At 38.6% G+C, this 21,354-nt stretch overlaps 2 protein-coding genes across 6 annotated transcripts in view; both read right to left on the bottom strand.

Moving 5' to 3' along the window:
• Positions 1–1,286: 1,286 nt before the first annotated feature.
• si:dkey-118k5.3 (NLR family CARD domain-containing protein 3) lies at positions 1,287–6,842 on the bottom strand. The gene is made up of 8 exons (XM_053507901.1): positions 6,540–6,842; positions 4,478–6,451; positions 2,920–3,342; positions 2,753–2,839; positions 2,562–2,645; positions 2,325–2,408; positions 1,936–2,019; positions 1,287–1,840 (listed from the first exon to the last, which is right to left on the bottom strand). Exons 2-8 carry the CDS (start codon positions 6,352–6,354, stop codon positions 1,747–1,749), a joined length of 2,733 nt encoding a protein of 910 aa, XP_053363876.1. The 5' UTR covers positions 6,355–6,451; positions 6,540–6,842; the 3' UTR covers positions 1,287–1,746.
• A 3,752-nt stretch (positions 6,843–10,594) lies between these two features.
• Positions 10,595–21,354, bottom strand: part of myo1cb (myosin Ic, paralog b) — a 53,337-nt gene continuing 42,577 nt past the window's right edge. For all 5 annotated transcript variants that reach the window (XM_053507004.1, XM_053507007.1, XM_053507005.1 and 2 more), the window contains exons 18-32: positions 20,924–21,029; positions 18,230–18,347; positions 17,869–17,982; positions 17,695–17,771; positions 17,526–17,594; positions 17,301–17,385; positions 15,376–15,535; positions 15,194–15,277; positions 14,966–15,059; positions 14,533–14,588; positions 14,201–14,336; positions 14,038–14,108; positions 13,834–13,931; positions 13,647–13,746; positions 10,595–12,158 (exon numbers count right to left, since the gene is read on the bottom strand). In XM_053507004.1, the coding sequence (XP_053362979.1) occupies positions 12,132–12,158; positions 13,647–13,746; positions 13,834–13,931; positions 14,038–14,108; positions 14,201–14,336; positions 14,533–14,588; positions 14,966–15,059; positions 15,194–15,277; positions 15,376–15,535; positions 17,301–17,385; positions 17,526–17,594; positions 17,695–17,771; positions 17,869–17,982; positions 18,230–18,347; positions 20,924–21,029 (1,395 nt within the window). In that variant the 3' untranslated portion in view covers positions 10,595–12,131. The remainder of the gene's footprint in view (positions 12,159–13,646; positions 13,747–13,833; positions 13,932–14,037; positions 14,109–14,200; positions 14,337–14,532; positions 14,589–14,965; positions 15,060–15,193; positions 15,278–15,375; positions 15,536–17,300; positions 17,386–17,525; positions 17,595–17,694; positions 17,772–17,868; positions 17,983–18,229; positions 18,348–20,923; positions 21,030–21,354) is intronic.

Genomic DNA, 21,354 nt, shown 5'->3' with positions numbered 1-21,354 from the left:
TTAGTACCCATGTGAATAAGCAAAGATATCTCTGCTTTATAATCACAATTCTGCTGTGGTTATATAACAACAGCTGGATTCATCTATTAAAAACATTTTGTGCACAGTATAAGATTATATCTTTAATAGGAAGTAAAGTTCTTAAGAAACCAATAACCGAGTCTGAACCCCAAATACTATCTGCTGGATATAATATATTGTATAGCAAAATGAAACAAAAAATAGAGTATGCTACAGGAATTGTAAAAAAGAAAAAAATGCATATGAATGTAAATTTAAATGTAAACACACTGAACTTTACATACACACAAACTTTTTTACACATAAACACACACACACACACACATATACACACCCAAACGCCTGCATGCATTATTGCTAAAATAGAAGTTCATTTAAAAGTAAAAAAAATGCAAATAAATAATTGCAATACAGAGTAATTTTATCCTGCAAACCATTGAACACCGCAAACACTTTAAAACTAATATCTGACTGTTTTTAAAAATCTTCCTTTTTGTATAAACAAGATTGATCAAATTGGCATGAAATGACGCGCATGTTTCCTAATACATTATACCTTTTTACTGACTTATTGGCATAATCGGAACAGTTTACACTCTTCATTTCCCTTTTATTTGTGCAATTTGTGCAAACTACACAGGCTCAAAAGATGAAACAAAACTGTCCATGTGCATTTGTCTATTTTGTAACAGAAATATAAAAACACAAAATTGTGAAATAAAAAATCTTTCTAGGCTAACCTTCATGCACTGCTTAGTGCATGCATGCATACTGTGTTTTAATAATGGAAATGAATTACTGTCACAGTAACATCAATGGTCATGCCATGTCAATTCACAAGCATAGGAATCAGCCACTGTGAAGGACTGATGTCCCATTCGGAGTGTATTACCACCTCAAATCCGGAGATCTTTAGATGTACTCTGGATCTACCAAGACCCTGACTTAACATAAAGCTGATAGAAAATGAATGAATTGAATGATTAAACTTGAATGAAGAAATAAAAATAATTAAAGCAAGAGCTAGGTTGCTTGATTCATGAAACTCAATAAAATAACGTACTTTTAGGTAGTACATTTTTTGAAACTTAGACCGTACTTCCACTACAGTGCAACACAATATCATATACCGAAACTAGTACAACTCACAGTCTTGTACATTGGACATTCCAACCAGCATGTTTTGCATTCGCTGTTGTTCAGTTAGCATGGCATGACAGATGCTACTAAGCTAATTGGAAAACTACTTGGTCAGACAAATACTGGTTTCACATCTTGTTAATGGAAGAACAAGTTTGTAACAACAAACAAATCCATTGAGTTCTTAGTGGTACATACAGTACTTGAGTTCATAGAACATAGTGAACATTTGTGAAGCACAATAGCTACGAAATACCTGTGTTTACGGGTTTATGGCTACAGTGTATGAAAATCTTCAATGTGATAATGCAGCATGTCACAAACCATGTTTAATGTAAGAGTGATTCCAGGAATGTAAAATGCAGCACACAACAACCTTTTCATGCATGTTCAGGTATAAAGTGAAAAGCAATACTGTCCAATGCACCGTACCTCAGCCTGTACAACGCATCCGATATTTGTAGAACCCGTGTACATGCAGGTTGGCTCAATATAATCCTAGATCAGACTAGAGTTTTCTTAAGTCTAACTCTTTTCATTTACCCAAGGCATGCGTTTAAACTTTGGGTATTTGTGAACTGGGGATCAGTAGCAAACCTTGATGTCAAGGCTGGGTCTGTTCTTTGAAAATTCCTTCAGCTGCCGCACACCTTCCTTGGAAAATTTGTTGTCAAACAGCCTAAAAGGTAAAAGAGTGAATTATGAAGACTTAGACACTCTGTTTAACATAACTGATATCATTACAGTAGCTTGGTTATAGTAATCCAGCATTACCAGAGGTACTCCAAGGTGGTGTTCTCCATAAGGGCTGCCTTGAGGAATTCTGCCCCTTTGTCAGTCATTAAATTGTCCCTAAGTCTAAAAAGTAAAAAAAAAAAAAAAAAAAGAATAAAAATGTAAAAATATTAAAGCGAGATGATGATAATGCAAAAACCTTATATTGTTTTTGAAAATCAAATCACAGTATATAAAAAGAAAAAAAAACGTATTAAAAAACTTATTATATAAGGAAACAAACATATTAAAAAACGTATTATATAAGGAAAAAACCTTCAATCAACCTGAATTATTCATAAAGTGATAAAAAAAAATTACTACCTGAACTAACAGAGGCTTTATAGCACAAGTGTGTTTTCAGTATAGTCAAAAGCATATTTTTTTACCTGATATCTTTTAGGGTACGATTAGTCTTCAATAATTCAGCAAGAGAGGCAGCTCCAACATCACCAATTTTATTAATTGCCATTCTGCGCCACAAAAATGAAGTGTCCATATTATAAAAGAATAACTCATCACTGTGTATCGTAAGCATTTTACGTTTACAATGCATATTAATGTACATTTAAAAGCAAACACACAGAATGAACACCAATAAAACTTAAAAAATCATTTTTTTTAACCTTAGGTCAACCACTGTGTGGTTCCTTTTCAGTCCCTCTGCTAGGATCCTGGCCCCCTCACAACCCAGACTTGTCGATACCACCCTGCAATACACACATCACATGACGTCTCGCCTGGTGTATCACATGGTGACACTGTGAACTGTGCATGTCTTTTTTAAATCACAGTTTTATTATCACTTCTTACTTACCACAGTCTCTCGATATGACAGTCGGGGCTCTGCAGAGCAAGAGACAACACTTCTGCCCCCTCTGGACCCAAAGGATTCTGTGCAAGCCTTTAATAAAATAATAAACATTAATAATGACCAATGGAAGTTTGTCTAGTGGATCCTTAAAACATGATCCATGAAGTCACCTGAGTGTGGAGAAGAGGGGAAGCACAGGCAGGAGTCGGCGTAGTCCCTCAGCATTAAGCCCCTGCGCATCCAGACTTAACGTCTGCAGGTCCGGACTCAGCTGCATCAGGAAAGCTAGCTCACTCCAGTCCCTGTTAGCTAAATTACACTGACCCTTGCCTTCCTGAGAAAGCAACTTTAGCCAGGACTGAAGTCGATGAGGCAGCTCAGGGTCCTGAGCCTCATAAAGACAATGGCACACATTCAGATGCCTCTCAGGACTCAGACTGGGGCTCTGGAGCTGAGAGTGAAGCAACTGCAGTACAAACGAAGGAGGTGCATGAGGTAAAGGCACACACGAGGCCAAATAAGACCTTGGTTGATCACAGAAAAGCCCATTCAAGATGAAGCGGGTCTTGGGAACTAGCAAGCCAGATACAAATCTGTGTAAAGAATGAAGCAAGTATTACATGGGAAATATTATTGCGAGAGTCAGCTAAATAATATGACAAAAAAAAAGAACGGGAACTTGAAGTGTCAAAAGCTTTTGTTCCAGTTATAAGTCTTATATGACATACAGAGTTGAAATACAGAGTCAGTAATCGAATTCCCAAATGTTGTTTGTCATGTACACAACCATACACAGTATGATATGCAGTGAAATGCTTAAATGTCTGTTTATGACCTAAAGGAAAAATGTTCTATGGCATAAGCTATGCATATACGGACAAACATATGAAGGATCCTCCTCTGTTACCCTGACGTTTAGAAGTTTTAGCCTCAAAAGCATGCGTGGCTTTAGAGGCATTGCTAAAGGATGGGGCAAATCTGCATTTGTTTAAGCTTTGGATATCATAACAGCTAGCTCCAACATGTACCAAACTCACTACAGCTTTGGTTTACAGAATTAACCTGTGACCAGATGCTAAACATTCAGGTTAATACAACAAGAAAATAAGATCGTCTCTCTAACCTGAACTTGGCAGTGGTGGAGTTTAAACCCCTAACCTTTAGTTCACAAATCTAGTAACATACTGCTTTAACTGTTTGAGACACCACTGCCCCAACGTGCAAACTACATGCACACAGACCCAAGGCAGGAATCGAACCCGGACCCTGGAGGTGCAAGGCAACAGTGCTAACCACTGCGCCACCATGCCGCCAAAAAAAGTGACAACTAACATTAAGTTACTGTTTGCCAGACTCCTGACACATTAAAAAGTTTCAGCAATGTCCACTTTAATCACTTAGCATGGACGGAGATGAAAACTTTGTCACCATTTGTTTTGTACAAATTCAAAGGCTAGTCTTCTTTGCCCTAATTAATAAAAATGTTTGCCTTGCTTTCCTTCAAATCATTAATATAAAAAACCTGAAACTTGAAATTTTTATAATATTTGTGTTTAACATTGAACTAATTAATCTACTTAAACATGACAGCATACATATATAAAATTGCAGAATCTCATGCCACTTATACTTCCTATTAGTAGTAAAACTGTAATACATTATGAATAATAATAGCACAGTAAGGCATTAGGATAAAGAGAAAAAAAACAAATGTACTGAACACTACACCTGCAGAAGAGGTCCAGGTGTCCAGATTGATGTCGTTCTCCCCAGCGGAGAGCTTTCTTAATACGTCTACGCAAGAGGTGTTTTGGTTGACGTAATTTACTAACCACAGACATTAGGTGCGTGTGCATTGCTGGAGCGAGCAGGCCCACATTTGGCTTAAGCAGTGTAAATGGGTCTAAACCTGACAATGACTCCAAAACATAATAAAGTGCAGCTAGGAACTCTTGCACGCTGGTATGGATAAACTGAAAGCTTTTCTCACATGTTAGAGAAGATCTGTCCTCTTTAAGAATTTCCACTAAGAAGGCACGTAAGAGCTCACTGCAGCAGTCTAGAGAGAAAGAGGACAGGTCTGAGGAGTCAAAAACAAATCTTCTCTCCAGCAGGCCTTTGAAGGCCAGGGCTCCCAAACATTTAATATTTTCTTTGGTCTCCTTGAGGACACGAGGAGCATCCTGGAGCCGGGTGAGGTGCATGCCCTCCACACACCCATTTACATGGAAGAGCAGTATGGTTTTAAAAAAGCAGCAGTAGATTTCAGTGATTGTGACTGGCCTGGACCCAATGGCACGGCTGTAGTTTACCACTGTATTAGTTTCATATGAGGTGCGACACTGATCTTCCCTTACTTCTTCACTTATACTTGTTTGTAACTCGACGCCCTGTGGTACTATGTCGGAAATGAGGCAGGAAGTGTCATTGTGCAAGGCTGTAGACACAATCCAGCAGAAGGCAGGGATGTGACACATGAGCTGAAGGGGTTTGTGGGAAGACACAAATCCCCATACAGTAGCAGCAATCTGGCTGGAGCTACAGCTTCTCTCGAAATACTGCCGTTGTTGAGTCGGGGAAAATCCCAGCACATTGTAGAACTGGTCCACCAGCAGCTGTGGAACTTTTGCAACAGCGTGAGGCCGAGAAGTGAGAAGAATAGCGATATCTGGCAAGAGGTTCCTTTTTATAAGATTCACTACCATGGCTCCTACTGACAGCTCCCGCTCAGGGTCTGAACATTTAGGCGTTCGTTCAAAGTCCAAAGGGAAACAGAACTCATCAAGACCATCCAGAATAAGCAGAAGTTCCCGTTGGTTCGAGGTCATCAGTTCAGGCAGAATACGTTTCAGATGACTGTAATGATCAGACAGCAAAACCTGGAAGCTCTGGGGTTCAGTAATTAGGCTAAGTTCACGAAAAGACAGAGGTAAGATGATTTTTTGCGTGTTTAAATCTACAGCCCATTCCTGGACTAACCGTTTAATTACTGTGGTTTTGCCACTACCTGCAACCCCTGATAGCAATGCCACACCGTTCCCTGAGTCAGAAAGCAGGTTCTGATAGATATCTTTAAAAAAACATGTCTCCCCCTGTCCTTTCGCCTCGGACCTCCCTGCCCTAAAGGCGTCCCCGACGACTGACGTCTCATGCTGGAAATGGACCGGCACTTGGCGTCTTGTGTGCCTAGAAAACGTAATGTCCGTGAACCAGTCTGCCTTGGGAAGTCCAGATCGTGATCCGAGATAATTTCCCGGTGTGGGTTGCTTGGCCAAGATATCCCTGTGTCTTTGGAGATAGTCGCTTACTGAACCTTTCAAGCTCAGGTTTGCGTTTCTAGTGAAGCCAGGAGTTTCGAATTTGGACAAGAGGAACAAAAACGCTTGGCACGGTTCCTCTCCTCGTCCTTGCAGGACGTCCAGCAGTGTCCTCATGCAGTCTCGTTCTCCTAAAAGCCCACCGCCTTTTATAAAACTCAGGTCTTCTTTTGTCACAGCCCCCAGTTCGAGGAGATGATCCAGGAGGGGGTTCAAGTGTTTGCTCCAATTCTCCACTAGCTCCACGCGGCGTTTTTGTATTTCCATAAGACATGATTCAACAGCCATGAGGTTTTGTTTTGGGAGAAAATGATACACAAGTTCGTGTTGTGAATGATATGAACTCCTCCTGTACTTCTTGTAAGTAGTTTGTCTTGGTGTAAAACTGAAAGCATAAACAGCTGGTTATAGCACCTTTCAGTTCAATTCTGGATATAATATAAGCTACAATGAAAACTTAAAATTAAACATACTTGCCACAAGTTAATTTCGGTCGACTTTATCCATCCATCTTCAGTCCCAAGTTAAAATATCCGATAAACTATGATAACATTGCGAAGCGAAAGTTGTGGGTTTTCCCCGCCAACATTAAAGCGCATTAACGCTCACCAACCAACCCGGGAGCTTCACATGTAAAATAACCTCCATATATATTTACACAGTTAATATTATCGATAAATAAACACTTGTATCGTGTACATATGCATAATTATATTCGAAATGTACACGTTCGCTCCGGAGTAACGCAGGTCAGCTGATTATTAGGAGACCGTCTGGGCTTTGGGACGAGCCCTTGGCTCCGCCCTAATATGACGTGCCGTGTGGTGGGAAATGCGTTGCCATGCATAAAAAAAACAGTGAAAATCATGAACACACACTTATAGTAAGAAGTTATGCTCACACACTGGTCTGGGTGTAACTGGCCCTTAAATTTATTCTACAGCAGGACAACGACATCACTGACATACCCTGTATATAAATACACATACTTTAATATGAAGTTGAGCCCCCTCGTATATATCACGTGACCTTCGTGGTCACGTGATCTTACCGACATACGTTGTATATAAATACACATACTTCAATATGAAGTTGGTCCCCCTCGTATATATCACGTGACCCTCGTGGTGACGTAATCTTACCGACATACGTTGTATATAAATACACATACTGTACTTCAATATGAAGTTGGTCCCCCTCGTATATATCACGTGACCCTCGTGGTCACGTGATATATCCCCCCGATTCAAATAAAACGAGGTCAGTTCAACTGTGTCCATGAGGCTAAAAGCTTAGCATTCATGTTGAAACCACAACAGTATCCAGTTACCACACCTCATATATGTACTATTTCGTTCCCACGTGTTATTAAGTCATGGCCACAACATTAAAATTCAAGTGACCTTAAAATGTAAACAGTTAACAAGAAATAAATAGAACAAAATATAAAAAACTTCAAAAAATATATATAAAAAATAAAAAATTATATATCTATACAATAGGAGGTAAAATATAAAGATGAATTTAAATGGAAATAAGTAGAAATGACCAGAAAGAGTGCAAATATGCATGTGTGTGTAGATGTCCATGGTCCATAAAGGTCCATAAACGTCCATAATCTGCATAATAATGTGCATAACCAGCAAACATTGGTCCGACGGCAACGTTGTGGCATTAATTGGCTAAAATATGTGACACAGATACTTTCGTACATGCCTACAGTTGTCTGGGGTTGCATGTATAGCTGTTACTCTGGCTTTTAGTTAAGTGTTGTTCAATATATACCCTCCAAGCAAAGATTTAGATATTGGGTGACTGCTGATGACGTCAAACATGTCTGTGTTACTTTTATTTCGGAAGTATTCTTCAACTATGACGGGACGTGTTGGAGGGACGTCATTTCAACTGTCATTAAATATCCAAATGTTTGCTGGGATAGTTCCCACGACTTAGTAAGTCGTGGGCACATGATATGTATTTTTTCCCAAATGTCACCAGAGGGATTCTACTCTTCTTGTAAAGCTGTCCATGAGCGTTTGAAGTGTTTCTGTGGAAATTTGTGTCCATTTATTCTTTAGAGCATTTATGAGGTCAGGTACTGATGTTGATCCAGTTCATACCTAAGGTGCTCAGTGGGGTTGAGGTCAGGGTTCTGTGCAGGCCAGTCAAGTTCTTCGACACCAAACTCATCAAACTATATCTTTATAGTCCTTGCTTTGTGCACTGGGGTCCAGTTATGTTGGAATAGAGAAGGGCCTTCCGCGAACTGTGGCCACAAAATTGGAAGCATAGCATGGTCTAAGATGTCTTGTTATGCTGAAGCATTAAGATTGACCTTCACTGGGCACAAGGGGCCTGATAGAAGCACCTGAATTTAATAATTAACAGGTTTAGCCAAATACTTTTGTCCATATAGTTAATAATTTTGTCCATATAGCCCTGATCTCAGGAGTGTGTGAAGAGACAGAAGCATTTGAGGCAGCCTACAGTATATCCATTGAAGATCTGTGGTTAGTTTTCTAAGATTTGGGACAACCCACCTGCTGAGTTTCTTCAAAAACTGTGTGCAAGTGTATCTAAAAGAAGATTTGGATTTCTCTTCTGTTCATTTACTTTCCATTTTGTTAATTCATAAAAAGAAACTATTAACACGTCTATTTTTAGCATTCTAACTTTACAGCATTTCATTTCATAATAGCAGATGGGTCGACTTGGCCTTGTGTTTTGGATCAGTGTCATGTTGAAGCATCCAAGAGAGAGTCCCAGCCCCAGCTTTCGTGCTGTAGAATGCAAATTGTCTGCCAGTATTTTCTGATAACTAGCTGCAGTAATTTTGGCATTCATTTCTGACTAACTGGAGCTCACACAGCCCCAAAACACAGTAGATTCACCACCATGCTTAACAGTGGGGATGGTGTACTTTTCACCATAAGGTTGTTGACTCCTCTCTAAACACAGTGTTATGGTTGTCTTCTCACTCCACTTGACTCTGCTCCAGAAGCTGTGAGAACTGTCTAGGTTTTGTCTGGCGTACTGCATGCAGGTAATTTTGTTAAGGTACCTCCTTATTGTGCTCCTTGAAACAACATCACTTTTTTTTCCAGAGCAGCCTGTATTTCTCTTAAAGTTGTTTCTATCTATCTATCTATCTATCTATATATATCTATATATATATATACACACACACACACACACACACTGTAGATAAACATATAACTATTAATCCTAAAGGAAAATTGTAAATATATAGTATATAAAAGTGTAAAAGTGTTATATATGAGGATGCTGATGGAGAAGTACAGAGAAGGTAATAAGGAGTTGCATTGTGTCTTTGTAGATCTAGAGAAAGCGTACGGCAGGGTGCCGAGAGAGGAGTTGTGGTGTTGTATGAGAAAGTCTGGAGTGGCAGAGAAGTATGTTAGAGTGGTGCAAGACATGTATGAGAGCTGTAAGACCGTGGTGAGATGTGCTGTAGGTGTGACAGAAGAGTTCAAGGTAGAGGTGGGTCTGCATCAAGGATCGGCTCTGAGCCCCTTTTTGTTTGCTTTGGTGATGGACAGGTAGACAGATGAGGTTAGACAGGAGTCTTCATGGACTATGATGTTTGCAGATGACATTGTGCTTTATAGTGAGAGCAGGGAACAGGTCGAGGAAAATTTGGAGAGGTGGAGGTACGCTCTGGAAAGCAAAGGAATGAAGGTTAGCCGCAGCAAGACGGAATACGTGTGTGAATGAGAGTAACGGTAAGGCTTCAGGGAGCAGAGGTAAAGAAGGTGCAGGACTTTAAGTACTTAGGGTCAACGGTCCAGAGCAATGGAGTGTAGAAAGGAGGTGAAGAGGCGGGTATAGGCAGGTTGGAATGGGTGGAGAAAAGTGTCAGGTGTGTTGTGCGATAAAAGAGTATCAGCGAGAATGAAAGGAAAGGTGTACAGGACAGTGGTGAGACCAGCGATGCTCTACGGCTTAGAGACAGTGGCACTGAAGAAAAGACAGGAGGCAGAGGAGGTAGCAGAGCTGAAGATGTTGAGGTTCTTTTTGGGAGTGACAAGGATGGATAGGATCAAGAATGAGTTCATCAGAGTAACAACCCATTATAGATGTTTTGGAGTTAAAGTCAGAGAGGCTAGATTGAGGTGGTTTTTACATGTTCAGAGGAGAGATGGTGAATATATCGGTAGAAGGATGCTGAGGTTGGAACTGCCAGGCAGGAGGTCTAGAGGAAGACCAAAGAGGAGATGTATGGATGCAGTGAGAGAGGACATGAAGTTAGTTGGTGTGAGAGAAGAGGATGCAGAGGATAGGGTTAGATGGAGGCAGATGATTTGCTGTGGCGACCCCTGAAAGGGAACAGCCGAAAGACAAAGAAGTATATAAAATGTGTACGTTTGTGTGTATGAGATATGATGCACACACAATGAGCTGTAACAATAACTTAATTATAACTTAATTAAATGTGCAAATATTTATGGACCTGACTGTATATTGATCTTTCCATGTCTCATAGGGTAATAAATCATCAAACAGAGACTTAAAGATTGACAAAAGCTTTATTTATGACATCAGCTTCATTAGGCTTAGGTATATTGTCAGTTTGCATCGAAATAACATTTGCAGTTTCTTAAATTACACAAATAATATAAAACAAAATACACAAGTGTCAATTATGTTTGTCTATAGGTGCAGTAAGAAAAAGTTAATCAGAGCTTTTCCAAGGACAGCGTTGGGACCATTTTATAGCCATAAAAATATATTTTTATATATTTGTTCTATGTTACAAGTGGCACTTAAGTTTAATTTTTTTTACAGCTGTGTTTAATAGTGTCATCTTTAAAGCTTAACATTGGCTGTAAGAATAACTGCTATAGGCACTTGCTCCACTTTCTAAATTGACAATCAATATTGCAAGACCAAAGATTATACTGTATACACAGTACTAAACATGCCTGGTTTGGTGATGTGCTAATGCGCACTTTTGTTCCTGAAATTCCATATTAATTATGCACAAAAAAACTTGCAAACAGTTGCCAAACCCCTTTTTTATGGATACTTCTCTACCATTTTCTTCTTCACAAGCTAACAGCTCCCTAACTTTTGCCTAAGTAACGCGTGGTTAGAAAACAGTTTTACTGCGTATCCAGTGTATAAAGAACAAGACAACTTTTCCTACTGTAATTGGAGTAATGTTATTCTATAAGGCAGAACACATTGTCTGGTATCAAACCATAGAGACGGTCTATATTTACCACTGCCTTAACCTCTAAATCATTTTCTTTTAAACAATTTTCAAAAAGAAAAACTTGCATAAATGTCGACACATGGAAAAGGGAAAGGTAAGAGTGTAAAGTACTAATGTGTGACTAAAGTATTTGGTATGAAGAAGCATAAAATATTTAAGTCTATTACAAGAAATCTGTTCAACTTGGCATGAATAAATTCACTTAGCTTAGCATTATGAAAATCAACCCCTTCTTAATATCTCCAAAAGACTTAACACAGGCTCTCAATGTACTTACAATCGGCTCTCGACAAATCAATTCAGCTTCCCAACATATACCAATTACAATAATTAAACTACTGTGTGCAAAATTCTTTGGTAAAGCTTTTATACAATACACATTGTAGAAACCTTTCTTAAGGAATAATTTAAACATTAAAGTAATGTAGTCTTACTACTATAACTAAAATGCAAGAGTATGATTCAGCTTTCTGAGTCCCTGGAAAAAGTGAACAAAAACAATCAAAGTTCTTACTGCTAATCTAGATTTCCTTGTACATAAGGCTGAAGTTTCTTAGACATCAGATTATTGTTCCCCAAATTACGCAAGACAGATACACAGTGCAGGAAATGTGCACTCACCTATTGTTATTTTTTTGGCTTTCAAAATATAAAAATCATAAAATAACAACAATATTAAATTCTCAAACACAGAAATATAAATATTGATTAGTTTGCTGAAAGTTCACAAATGGAAGCGAAGCCCTTGGTGTGGCTGGTTGGCATCTCATTGGCAGTGCGTGGCTCTGTCTGCAGCTGTGCGACAGGTCACTGGTTTACGACGTATCCATCATCTTGAATTGAGACGAGGGGCAGTCTTAAAAAAATAACAAGACACACACTGGTTTGTATTTCACAGATAAATATGACCAGATACTTATTTTACTTGTATCATTTACTCTAAGTATGAAACAGCTTCCTAAAAATCAGCTTCCGTTTCCACAATTCAGGACTCTTAAAATCATTTAATTAACCTACAGTGGTGACCAAAAGTATTAGGAAAAAACATGCCATGTATTAAAGTTCTGTCTGTGCAAAAAACTGGTGATTGCACTAATTAGTTCTAGCCGATCTGACTGAAGATGTGTTGTAATTAACTAAAAAACAAATAAAAAAAATGGCCCTGTGGCACTAGTATTGAGATTCTGGAGACACAACCTGGGTTATCTCCAGACTTAAACCTAATAGAAAACTGTTAGACAATAGTGAAGAAGGCAGAAGCAGTCAAGACTCTGATCTTCTGTACAGGATTTTCAGGAAGCAACAAGCAGACAGATTGAGCGTTCAACAGCAGGAGTCTTTCTGACTCAAGCGGGATCCGGAAAAGCAGGTTTTGAGGAATAAATAACTCTGTACTAAATATTGACTGTTGTATAAAAACTTCACTGGATAGATGAATTATTCTTATTACCTTGTCATTATTTTAAAAATGTAAAAATGTCATGTCTCAATACTTTTGGCCACCAGAGCATCTTTTTAAATAGACTTGATATGCAGGATTTTGATTTGATTTGTATTGCCACATTTTTAATGATTTATTTAACAGTAGATAAACGTCTGAAATACAGAACAAATATGGCCTAAACACATTGTTAATATTATGTATTAACATAAGAAGGTTAAATACTTACTACTTAAAAAACAATGACTAAATTTATTAAATTAATGAGTGAACCCCTCAGGGATGCATTAAACAGAGTATGTTTAGTAATATTGTTTTTAACCCACAAAGTGGTTTGTGGGTTATTTGGCACAAAAAACAGACTAATGCCAAGCCATAATTAATATTAGTAGGTTCATAACTAATTAATTAGAATGGTTAAAGTTTAGTCATGTAATTATGATAAAAGTTTTATACTAAATTACTGTTAATTTATTTCTGCATACAAATCTGCAATTTGTACTGTGAATAAAGCATGTTAAAATATTGTGAATGAGAACCATATTCTCAATAATAAAAAATACTCAGATTTTATCTTTTTAATGTATTATTTATTTGCTATCTAAGAATGCATGCCAAAATCTGCCCCAAATCTACCCAATAATTTGACTCGAACACCAGTCTTTACAGTGGATATTATAATAGGTTATCCAAAAGGATTAAAATTCTAAATTAGTCATCCATTAGGATTAAGACATTAAATCATATTTAAACCTTGTTTTTGACTTTGACTGGATTATTTCAATGTCATAATGCGCATCTACTGAATTAATAAACTAATGTCAGCAAGGGCACCAGCATGAACTTTATGCTTTCAGTCATGACTTATGCCTGGGAAATGCCTGGAATAGTGCCACCCCTTACCACTGAAAGGTGTCCGTTCTTAGCTTTGGCAATAAGCAGCTCAGAGCCGGATGTGAAATCGATCGTTCCTTCTTTTCCTTGAGACACTGTGAATGTTATGCTGTTCAAGAATAAAAAAAGAAATTAGAAAGTTGCTTGGAATCCAGACATGTCCAGAATATGTGTGGCACACATGCACGTCGCTGACCTTCCCTGGCTGATGTTGATGTTGTTGATCTTGTCGGCACAGATTGCCACTTTGGTTAACGTCTCGATCACGTGTTCACTCTGTAGAACTACATCACCCTGTAAACAAGATACAAGTTTATATATTCCGAACCGTTTATATATCCAGTTTTTACAACAGTTCATTTGCTGTAGCTATCCTACACAAAGCTGCTTTTACTCTCACCTTCTGTTTGTTGTCCTCGCAATTAACATGGAGGACAAAAATGCCATCGCTGAGGGAGCTGACAGAAATGCCTAAAGGGGAAGGGCAATATTTATGATGATAAATAATAATAATAATAATAATAATCCTCACAATATTATAAACCATTTTTGTATGGCATTACCTTTCAGAGCATTGTAATCAATGTTCTGTTTCAGCTTAGTCTCTTCTACAAGGATTGCACTGTTGCCAGTCAGGATCAGCTGCCGTGAACGAGGTTTGTATCCTCTTCTGTCATATTTAGTTACTGGAACAGCATACTGTAAAAAGCCACACACAGCGCTAAACTAGTACACAAGTAACATACACTATCATCTTTTTCCTCAGACTAAAACTGGTCATAGATTTGTTTAACCACAAATTATTAAATACCTTGTGATCTGATGTAATATAATAAAATATAATTTTTAATGCAAATTATGAAAAATGGGGTAGCTGCTTTTAATGAATGCATACCTTCATTTTCTCACTCCCCATAGCCTGGAGCGCTTTAGGATTAATATCCTCCCCATCTAAACAAACAGAAATGTATAGAAAATTATACTACACAACAGAGATAAAAGATTTATCCAGTAGTCTACTCATGGAGTTTGGATATTACTTATTACTACTTATATTTAAGTCACTTTATTATTGGGAAATTCACATAAATGCACTGAAATAACTATTGTAATCTCTTGTAACATGTAATTTAAGTAACATATTGACGTTATGAGTAAAAAAATATTTCTATAAAATGACAATATGCATCGAGCAGTGATAATACCCATTCTTAAAAATGTAAAGTGAAATAAAAATAACCCTTCTTTACTTACAAGCATTACTGGGATTAGTTGAAAGCAGTTGATCATTTGCAACAACAAATAAATTAGCATGGAGAAACACTTACTAAGCCTGGTTCCTACGAACAGCTTGGCAACACTCTGAGGGTAGTTGTCCTTCTTGTCCTTAAAGATTTCACTCGCCACCAACTTCTGCTCCAACTGAAATGAAAAAGCAAAAAGACGCTCAAATTTAATATTTAACTTAAAGAAAGTCACCACTGTCCAAAGCTGAATTCTGGGAAAAGAAATCCTTAATGAACTTTACAGCAGTCACGTAAGAGTCAGTGCTCTACCTGGAGCTTCCATTCGGAGTTGATGCTCTTGCAGTACTTCCACACCATGTTCTGCATACACAGCTTGCGAAGATGCTCTGATGCCTGATACACAACAGCACACCGTCAGACATCAATATCCACCCCATGCTTTACACAGATGATGTAAAAAACCCTGGGGTTAATTGGAAATGTAGTCAAACCTCAGTCAGGGCAGGTGGTGGTGTAGGCCAGCTCTTGTCCAGGACTGATTTAGGCAAACACCTGTGTAGCTTCATTAGGAATGAGTAACGCACGTAGTCCAGGAAGTATTCGTTCTCAGGACAGCGTGGCTGGTGACGGTACATGAATCCTTTAATGAATCTATAACAAGAAGAGAAGAAAAAGCCTCGCAATAAACGTTTGCAGTGGTAATTAACATATATTGCAACTGCATATGAACATCATTACGAAGTTTGTACATGTACCACACCGCTTTAAAGTTCTGATCTGACAGTTGTTCCAGCTGCAAGGGTTTTATTCATTAATACGCGTTCTAATATATGATCGTTTCTATAGTAACAATGCATATACTGTAGGGACTGGTATTTAAGAAACGAAAAAGTGAGTAATTTAATGTGTTTTCTCTGAGGAGATTTATTTAGCACTTTTTGACAAATAAACTGAAACACTGGCCAATTTGGTGTTGGAGGTTTCATGGCTAAATTTTACCAGCCTGGTGGCCAAACTTCATTGATTGCACATTCCACCAGTAAGAGCAGAGTGTGAGGGTTAATTAGCAGAGTAATAGCAGTTTTGCTTAAAATATTGCAATGCACACAACATTATGGGTGACACATCAGAGTTCGAAAAAGGACAAAGTGTTGGTGCGCATCCCGCTGGCGCATCTGTGACCAAGACTCTTTGTGATGTATCAAGAGCCACGGTATCCAGGGTAATGTCAGCATACCACCAAAAAGGACGAAACACATCCAACAGGAGTAACTGTGGACGCAAGAGGAAGCTGTCTGAAAGGGATGTCCGGGTGCTAACCCGGATTATATCCAAAAAACATAAAACCACAGCTGCCCAACTCACTGCAGAACTAAATGTGCACCTTAACTCTCCTATTTTCACCAAAACTGTTCATCGGGAACACCCAGACTGTTGCATGCCCCAAGTGAAGCATGGGGGTGGATCAGTGATGGTTTGGGGTGCAATATCATGGCATTCCCCAGGCCCCATACTTGTGCCATGTAGATGGGCGCGTCGCTGCCAGGGACTACTGAACCATTCTCGAGGACCATGTGCAACCAACGGTTCAAACATTGTATCCTAAAGGCGGTGCCGTGTATCAGGATGATAATGCACCAGTACACAGCAGGAGTGGTTTGATGAATATGAAAGTGAAGTTGAACATCTCCCATGGCCTGCACAGTGACCAGATCTAAATATTATTGAGCCACTTTGAGGTGTTTTGGAGGAGCGAATCAGGAAACGTTTTCCACCACTAGCATCACGTAGTGACCTGGCCACTATTCTGCAAGATTAATGGCTCAAAATCCCTCTGGCCACTGTACAGGACTTGTATCTGTCATTCCCAAGACGAATTGATGCTGTATTGGCCGCAAAAGGAGGCTCTACACCATACTAATGAATTATTGTGGTCTAAAATTAGGTGTTTCAGTTTCATTGTCCAACTGTATTATGTATGTAAGTATTGTATGTATGTATGTATGTATGTATATGTATGTATGTATATGTATGCATGCAGGTATGCATGTATGCATGCACCCATCTATCTATCTATCTTCGTAATGTGGACAGTAAAATCAGGAATAACCAGATTTAATTTGTAGGGAAGACACCAGGACGTCCTAGCAATACCACAGATTAATTACAATATATTAAGGCTTCCTAGAATAGTACTATGTGAGCACAATACTAATTATGGCTGTAAAATTAATAATATTTTAACCATGTTCCCGATAAAGTAAAAATAACTTCAATATTGGTATATGCCGTTTATATATTAAATGTTAAGATAATACAAGCTTTTTTTAATATTGAGCAAAAACATTTGTGATTATCTGTTTGGTAATATTATGCAAAAGATCAAAATTAGTGTGAGCTATAGATGCAGACTGACCTGCGGATGGTGTCAACAGCTTGTCTTCTGCGACGTGCTCTCCTGCGGGCCAAGATTCCTCTCCACCAAGCCTGAATCCAGATGGCTGCAGAACAAGAATATTAAAGGGGTCAGTTTCCTTTGGGACAAGAAGAATTTCATTTAAAAACAAAACAAACCTATTCGGTCTTTATAAAATACTGGAAATGAGGCGTGATCATAACTCCTTCTGCTTTAAAGCCATACCTGATCGTCTCATTTTTTGGTATTTGGATTTTTGACAGTAGCCCTTCCAGTTTGCTTGAAGCTTGGTTGCTGTAAATGTACAGACATTAATCACAAACATCATGCCTTTGACACTGCGCATAACCAGATCAATATCATCAATAACTACAGGAAGAGAAAACTGCCCTACCAAGGCTGTGCTTCCTGACTTCTAATGCATCTTCAGTTGCAAACAAAGTCTTCGGAAAACGGATGAAGATTTTGGTCCTAAAAAATTGCACCATATAATCACATATTTCAATCAGATTTCTGCAATAACATATGAAAGCGTTTGAAATAAGGGTTTTTTTGGGGTACAACAAACCTGCCAAGTTTGTATTCCTCAGGCTTGTAGCCCAAGTGCTTGACAAGTGTGGAAACTCCATCTACTAAGCGACCATCCCAGTTGGGCCAGGTGTCCGGACACAATGACTTATACCTGTGACAAAACAGCACACAACATGAACATATGCATATAAAACACAAAGCTATCTGGGCAAAAGCCCTGATTACACGTCATAAAGCTGTGTTGGTCAGGGGTTACACTAAAATCCCCAAGTGATGAAACCCTGCTGAGGAACTGAAAGTGCTGACACTATATTTACTTTATATGTGAAAGGGAGGAAGAAATGCATTTCCCTCTGGCTTTAAATAAGTGATAAAGACATCCAGCATGAAATACTGACCTCTGGAGGAATATCTCGTAGCGACGGCGGTAGGCAAAGCCTGCCCTCCTTACTCTCAGATTCTCCATCAGACCCAGATACTTCACTTGATGTCTGATCAGAACGTCATCAAATCGGGCTGCAGGGACAAAAACGTTCAAAAGCTAAATTTTTACTTCACATTCGGCTGATATTTAAAAAAAGGGAAGATATCTCCACTGAGAATAAGCTTCTAGCTTTCCTTGGTGCAAATGTGTAGGCCTGAACTAAATTTTTAATATACTCCCAACAGAAGGGAAATAATTATTTTAGACGCTTGACCTTGGCTCTGTTTGAATCAATTCCAAGATAAATGCTTTTCCATATAAAGCATCCTGCGCTAAATAAGAATGTTCTGATCAATAGGCCGCAGATCGGTTGTCTCTTAACTGGTTGATCACATAAACCGCCACATCAACATGCCGTTGTCAGTCTGAGAACCGTGTCTTTTCAAATTTGCTAAATTTTGTTTCCAAAGCAGAACCATGTGGATGAACCTGACCAAAATTTCAAAAGAACAAACCTTATTTGCCACGTACCGTAAGAACAACGCACAGTTAATAATTTGAGTATGAAAAGTTATCCCAAAAGGCAGCAACTAATTATACAGTGGACACTCACTCATCTACCTATAGCAGAAGCCTTTAAAAAGCTCGAGCCTTACAATGCAGTAAGTAAAAAGGCTAAAACCCTTATCACAAAAATAATTGCTAAGAGAGAATTAAAGAGTGGTTACCACTCTTTGAGGTAGCCCGGGTTTACCTCATAGCACTATGCATGCGGGCCGAGACTGAGAGACTATTCAGCATGGCTGCACACATTCTTGATAGGAAGAATAGCCATGACTGGCACACCAAATACAAAGTGACCGATGTGTGTGTTTATTTAAAAACGTTCTGTGTTCAGAGTTTCGATTTGTTATTCATTGTTGCAGCATTGTTCCATTTACTGCATGCTATTATAATGAGTGACTACAGCAGCTCGGTGGCATTTAAGATCAGCAATTCAGTGTGTGTGAGAGGATCTTGATGCTAATTAAGGAATGAAAAATATTTGCTCTTTAGTCAGGTATAGGCTATTCTATTGGTTTCAGTTGCTTTATAATCCACACGAAGTAATAAGAAGTTAGCAATATGTTGCAATATGTTGCCTTCCAAAAACATAAACATTTTTATATATACAGTGAAACCTCGTATTGCGAGTAATGCGGTTTGCGAGTGTTCCCGCAAGACGAGCAAGGATTTTTAATAAATTTTGACTTGGAAAATGAACAAGTCTTGGTTTACGAGTACCGAGTATCATGTATCACGCATGCGCTTCTTATTTTGATGCTGAGCATCACATGATCACAACTGAGCCAACGGTTTTTCTCTCTCTTGCACTGTAGAATTGTGGGTAATCGTCTCCCCTGCTGGGTCTTAGTGCTTGTCTCTTACTGGTATAATTAACATCTGTGCGCGCATGTACTGTTTACTATAACACTGTGATTACGTGTGTGTTTATTTTGTGTCTGTATGCGTGTGTGTACAGTGCGCATGTAAAATAAAAGCAAGTCTTCTTAGAGAAGTTAAAAGATTTATTTTCTCTCTTTATTTTATATTAGTCTGCTCTTTGTGTCTGTGTGCGCACATGTCATTGGCCACACACACACACACAGACCCCTCCTACTTTCGCCTTCACAGGCATACACACACTCTCTTTTTTGATTTCTTGTTTATTTTTCCAATAAAACAGTGTTTCCGTTGTGTGCGCGCGTGGGGAGGAAGGGTAACTGTGTAAGACGAGAAGGGGGAGAGGAGAGCTTAAATTAGATTCACTCACTTACTCTCTCTCTCACACACACACACACACACACACACACACACACACACACACACACACACACACACACACACACACAGAGCGCCTGTGTGCACAAATGGAAACACTTATCTGTGCGGATTTATTTTTACTTTTTTTTTTTAAGTGCAGGTTAATTTTTTTTTTTACTTTATATTTTGTGTTAATTATTTTTATGTATTTATTTTTTGGGGCTGTGGAATGAATAATTTGAGTTTCCATTATTTCTTATGGGAAAATTTGGTTTACGAGTGTTTTTAAATACGAGCCCACCTCCAGAACGAATTATGCTCGTAATCCAAGGTTCCACTGTACTTTAGTGTTTTATTTCTTTTTATACCACAACACAATAAACATATATTACCATATCACAAATCTCTCTTAAAATTTAATTTCCAATATAAAAGTGCTGTTATAAGTTACATATGATTTCTTTATATAACAAGCACATTATTATACAGTACATTTTAATTACTGCAGAGACTACTTTGAGAGCCGCTATTAAAAAAAAACACCCTAAACAACAAATTCATCTTTTCACTAATCAGATCTGAGAACAGTGTTGGTATTAATTCAGTTTAATCTCACTCAAAACAGAAGAAACAAAGAAATGAAGACAAAAAGACGTACAAAGCTTGCAGTGTGGATTGACACTGGAAACGAAAAACAACTGGAAAGTAATTTTAAGCACCCACTGTAGAAAAGTTCTTCTATTAAATCTTTCACCACATGGTTGTGCTGTTTATCACCAAACCGTACAGGATTACAGAACAAATGAGGCAAATCAAATCACATCTGAGCAAGAGAAACAAAATCCAATTAAATCAGGGAACTCACCAGCTTGCTTGGCATCATTAGGTTTGATGCACCGCACGTAAGACGGTTCCTTAGACATGAGGATTTCCATCAACTTAGCCAGGCTGGTCTTAAACTGGGTTGCCGTCTAGGGACAGAAGAAACGAAATGAAGAAAAGAAAGAGAGAATGAGAAGACTGAAGGACTGGAAGAACACACGTCCTAGTGTGCAGATCCAGCCAGGCGGTGACAGTGTGGGAGAGGATGGCCATCAACAATGCACACAAACAGTTTAACCACATTATCATCAGCAGCAGCCCACTCTCTCTCAGCCAATGGCCTACTGCAGAGTGGGTCGCACACACACACGCACACGATGCCGAGTGTGACCTAAGAGTCAGGGCATTCCTCGCAGTGTGGGCACCGAGCAGAGATTCCCCTATCTATCACTCCATCATGTTTATTGCAATTAA

This window comes from Clarias gariepinus, chromosome 11 (genome assembly GCF_024256425.1).
Source record: "Clarias gariepinus isolate MV-2021 ecotype Netherlands chromosome 11, CGAR_prim_01v2, whole genome shotgun sequence".
NCBI lineage: Eukaryota > Metazoa > Chordata > Actinopteri > Siluriformes > Clariidae > Clarias > Clarias gariepinus.
Note: the sequence above shows the minus strand (reverse complement) of the source record. Positions and strands in the feature narration are given on the sequence as shown.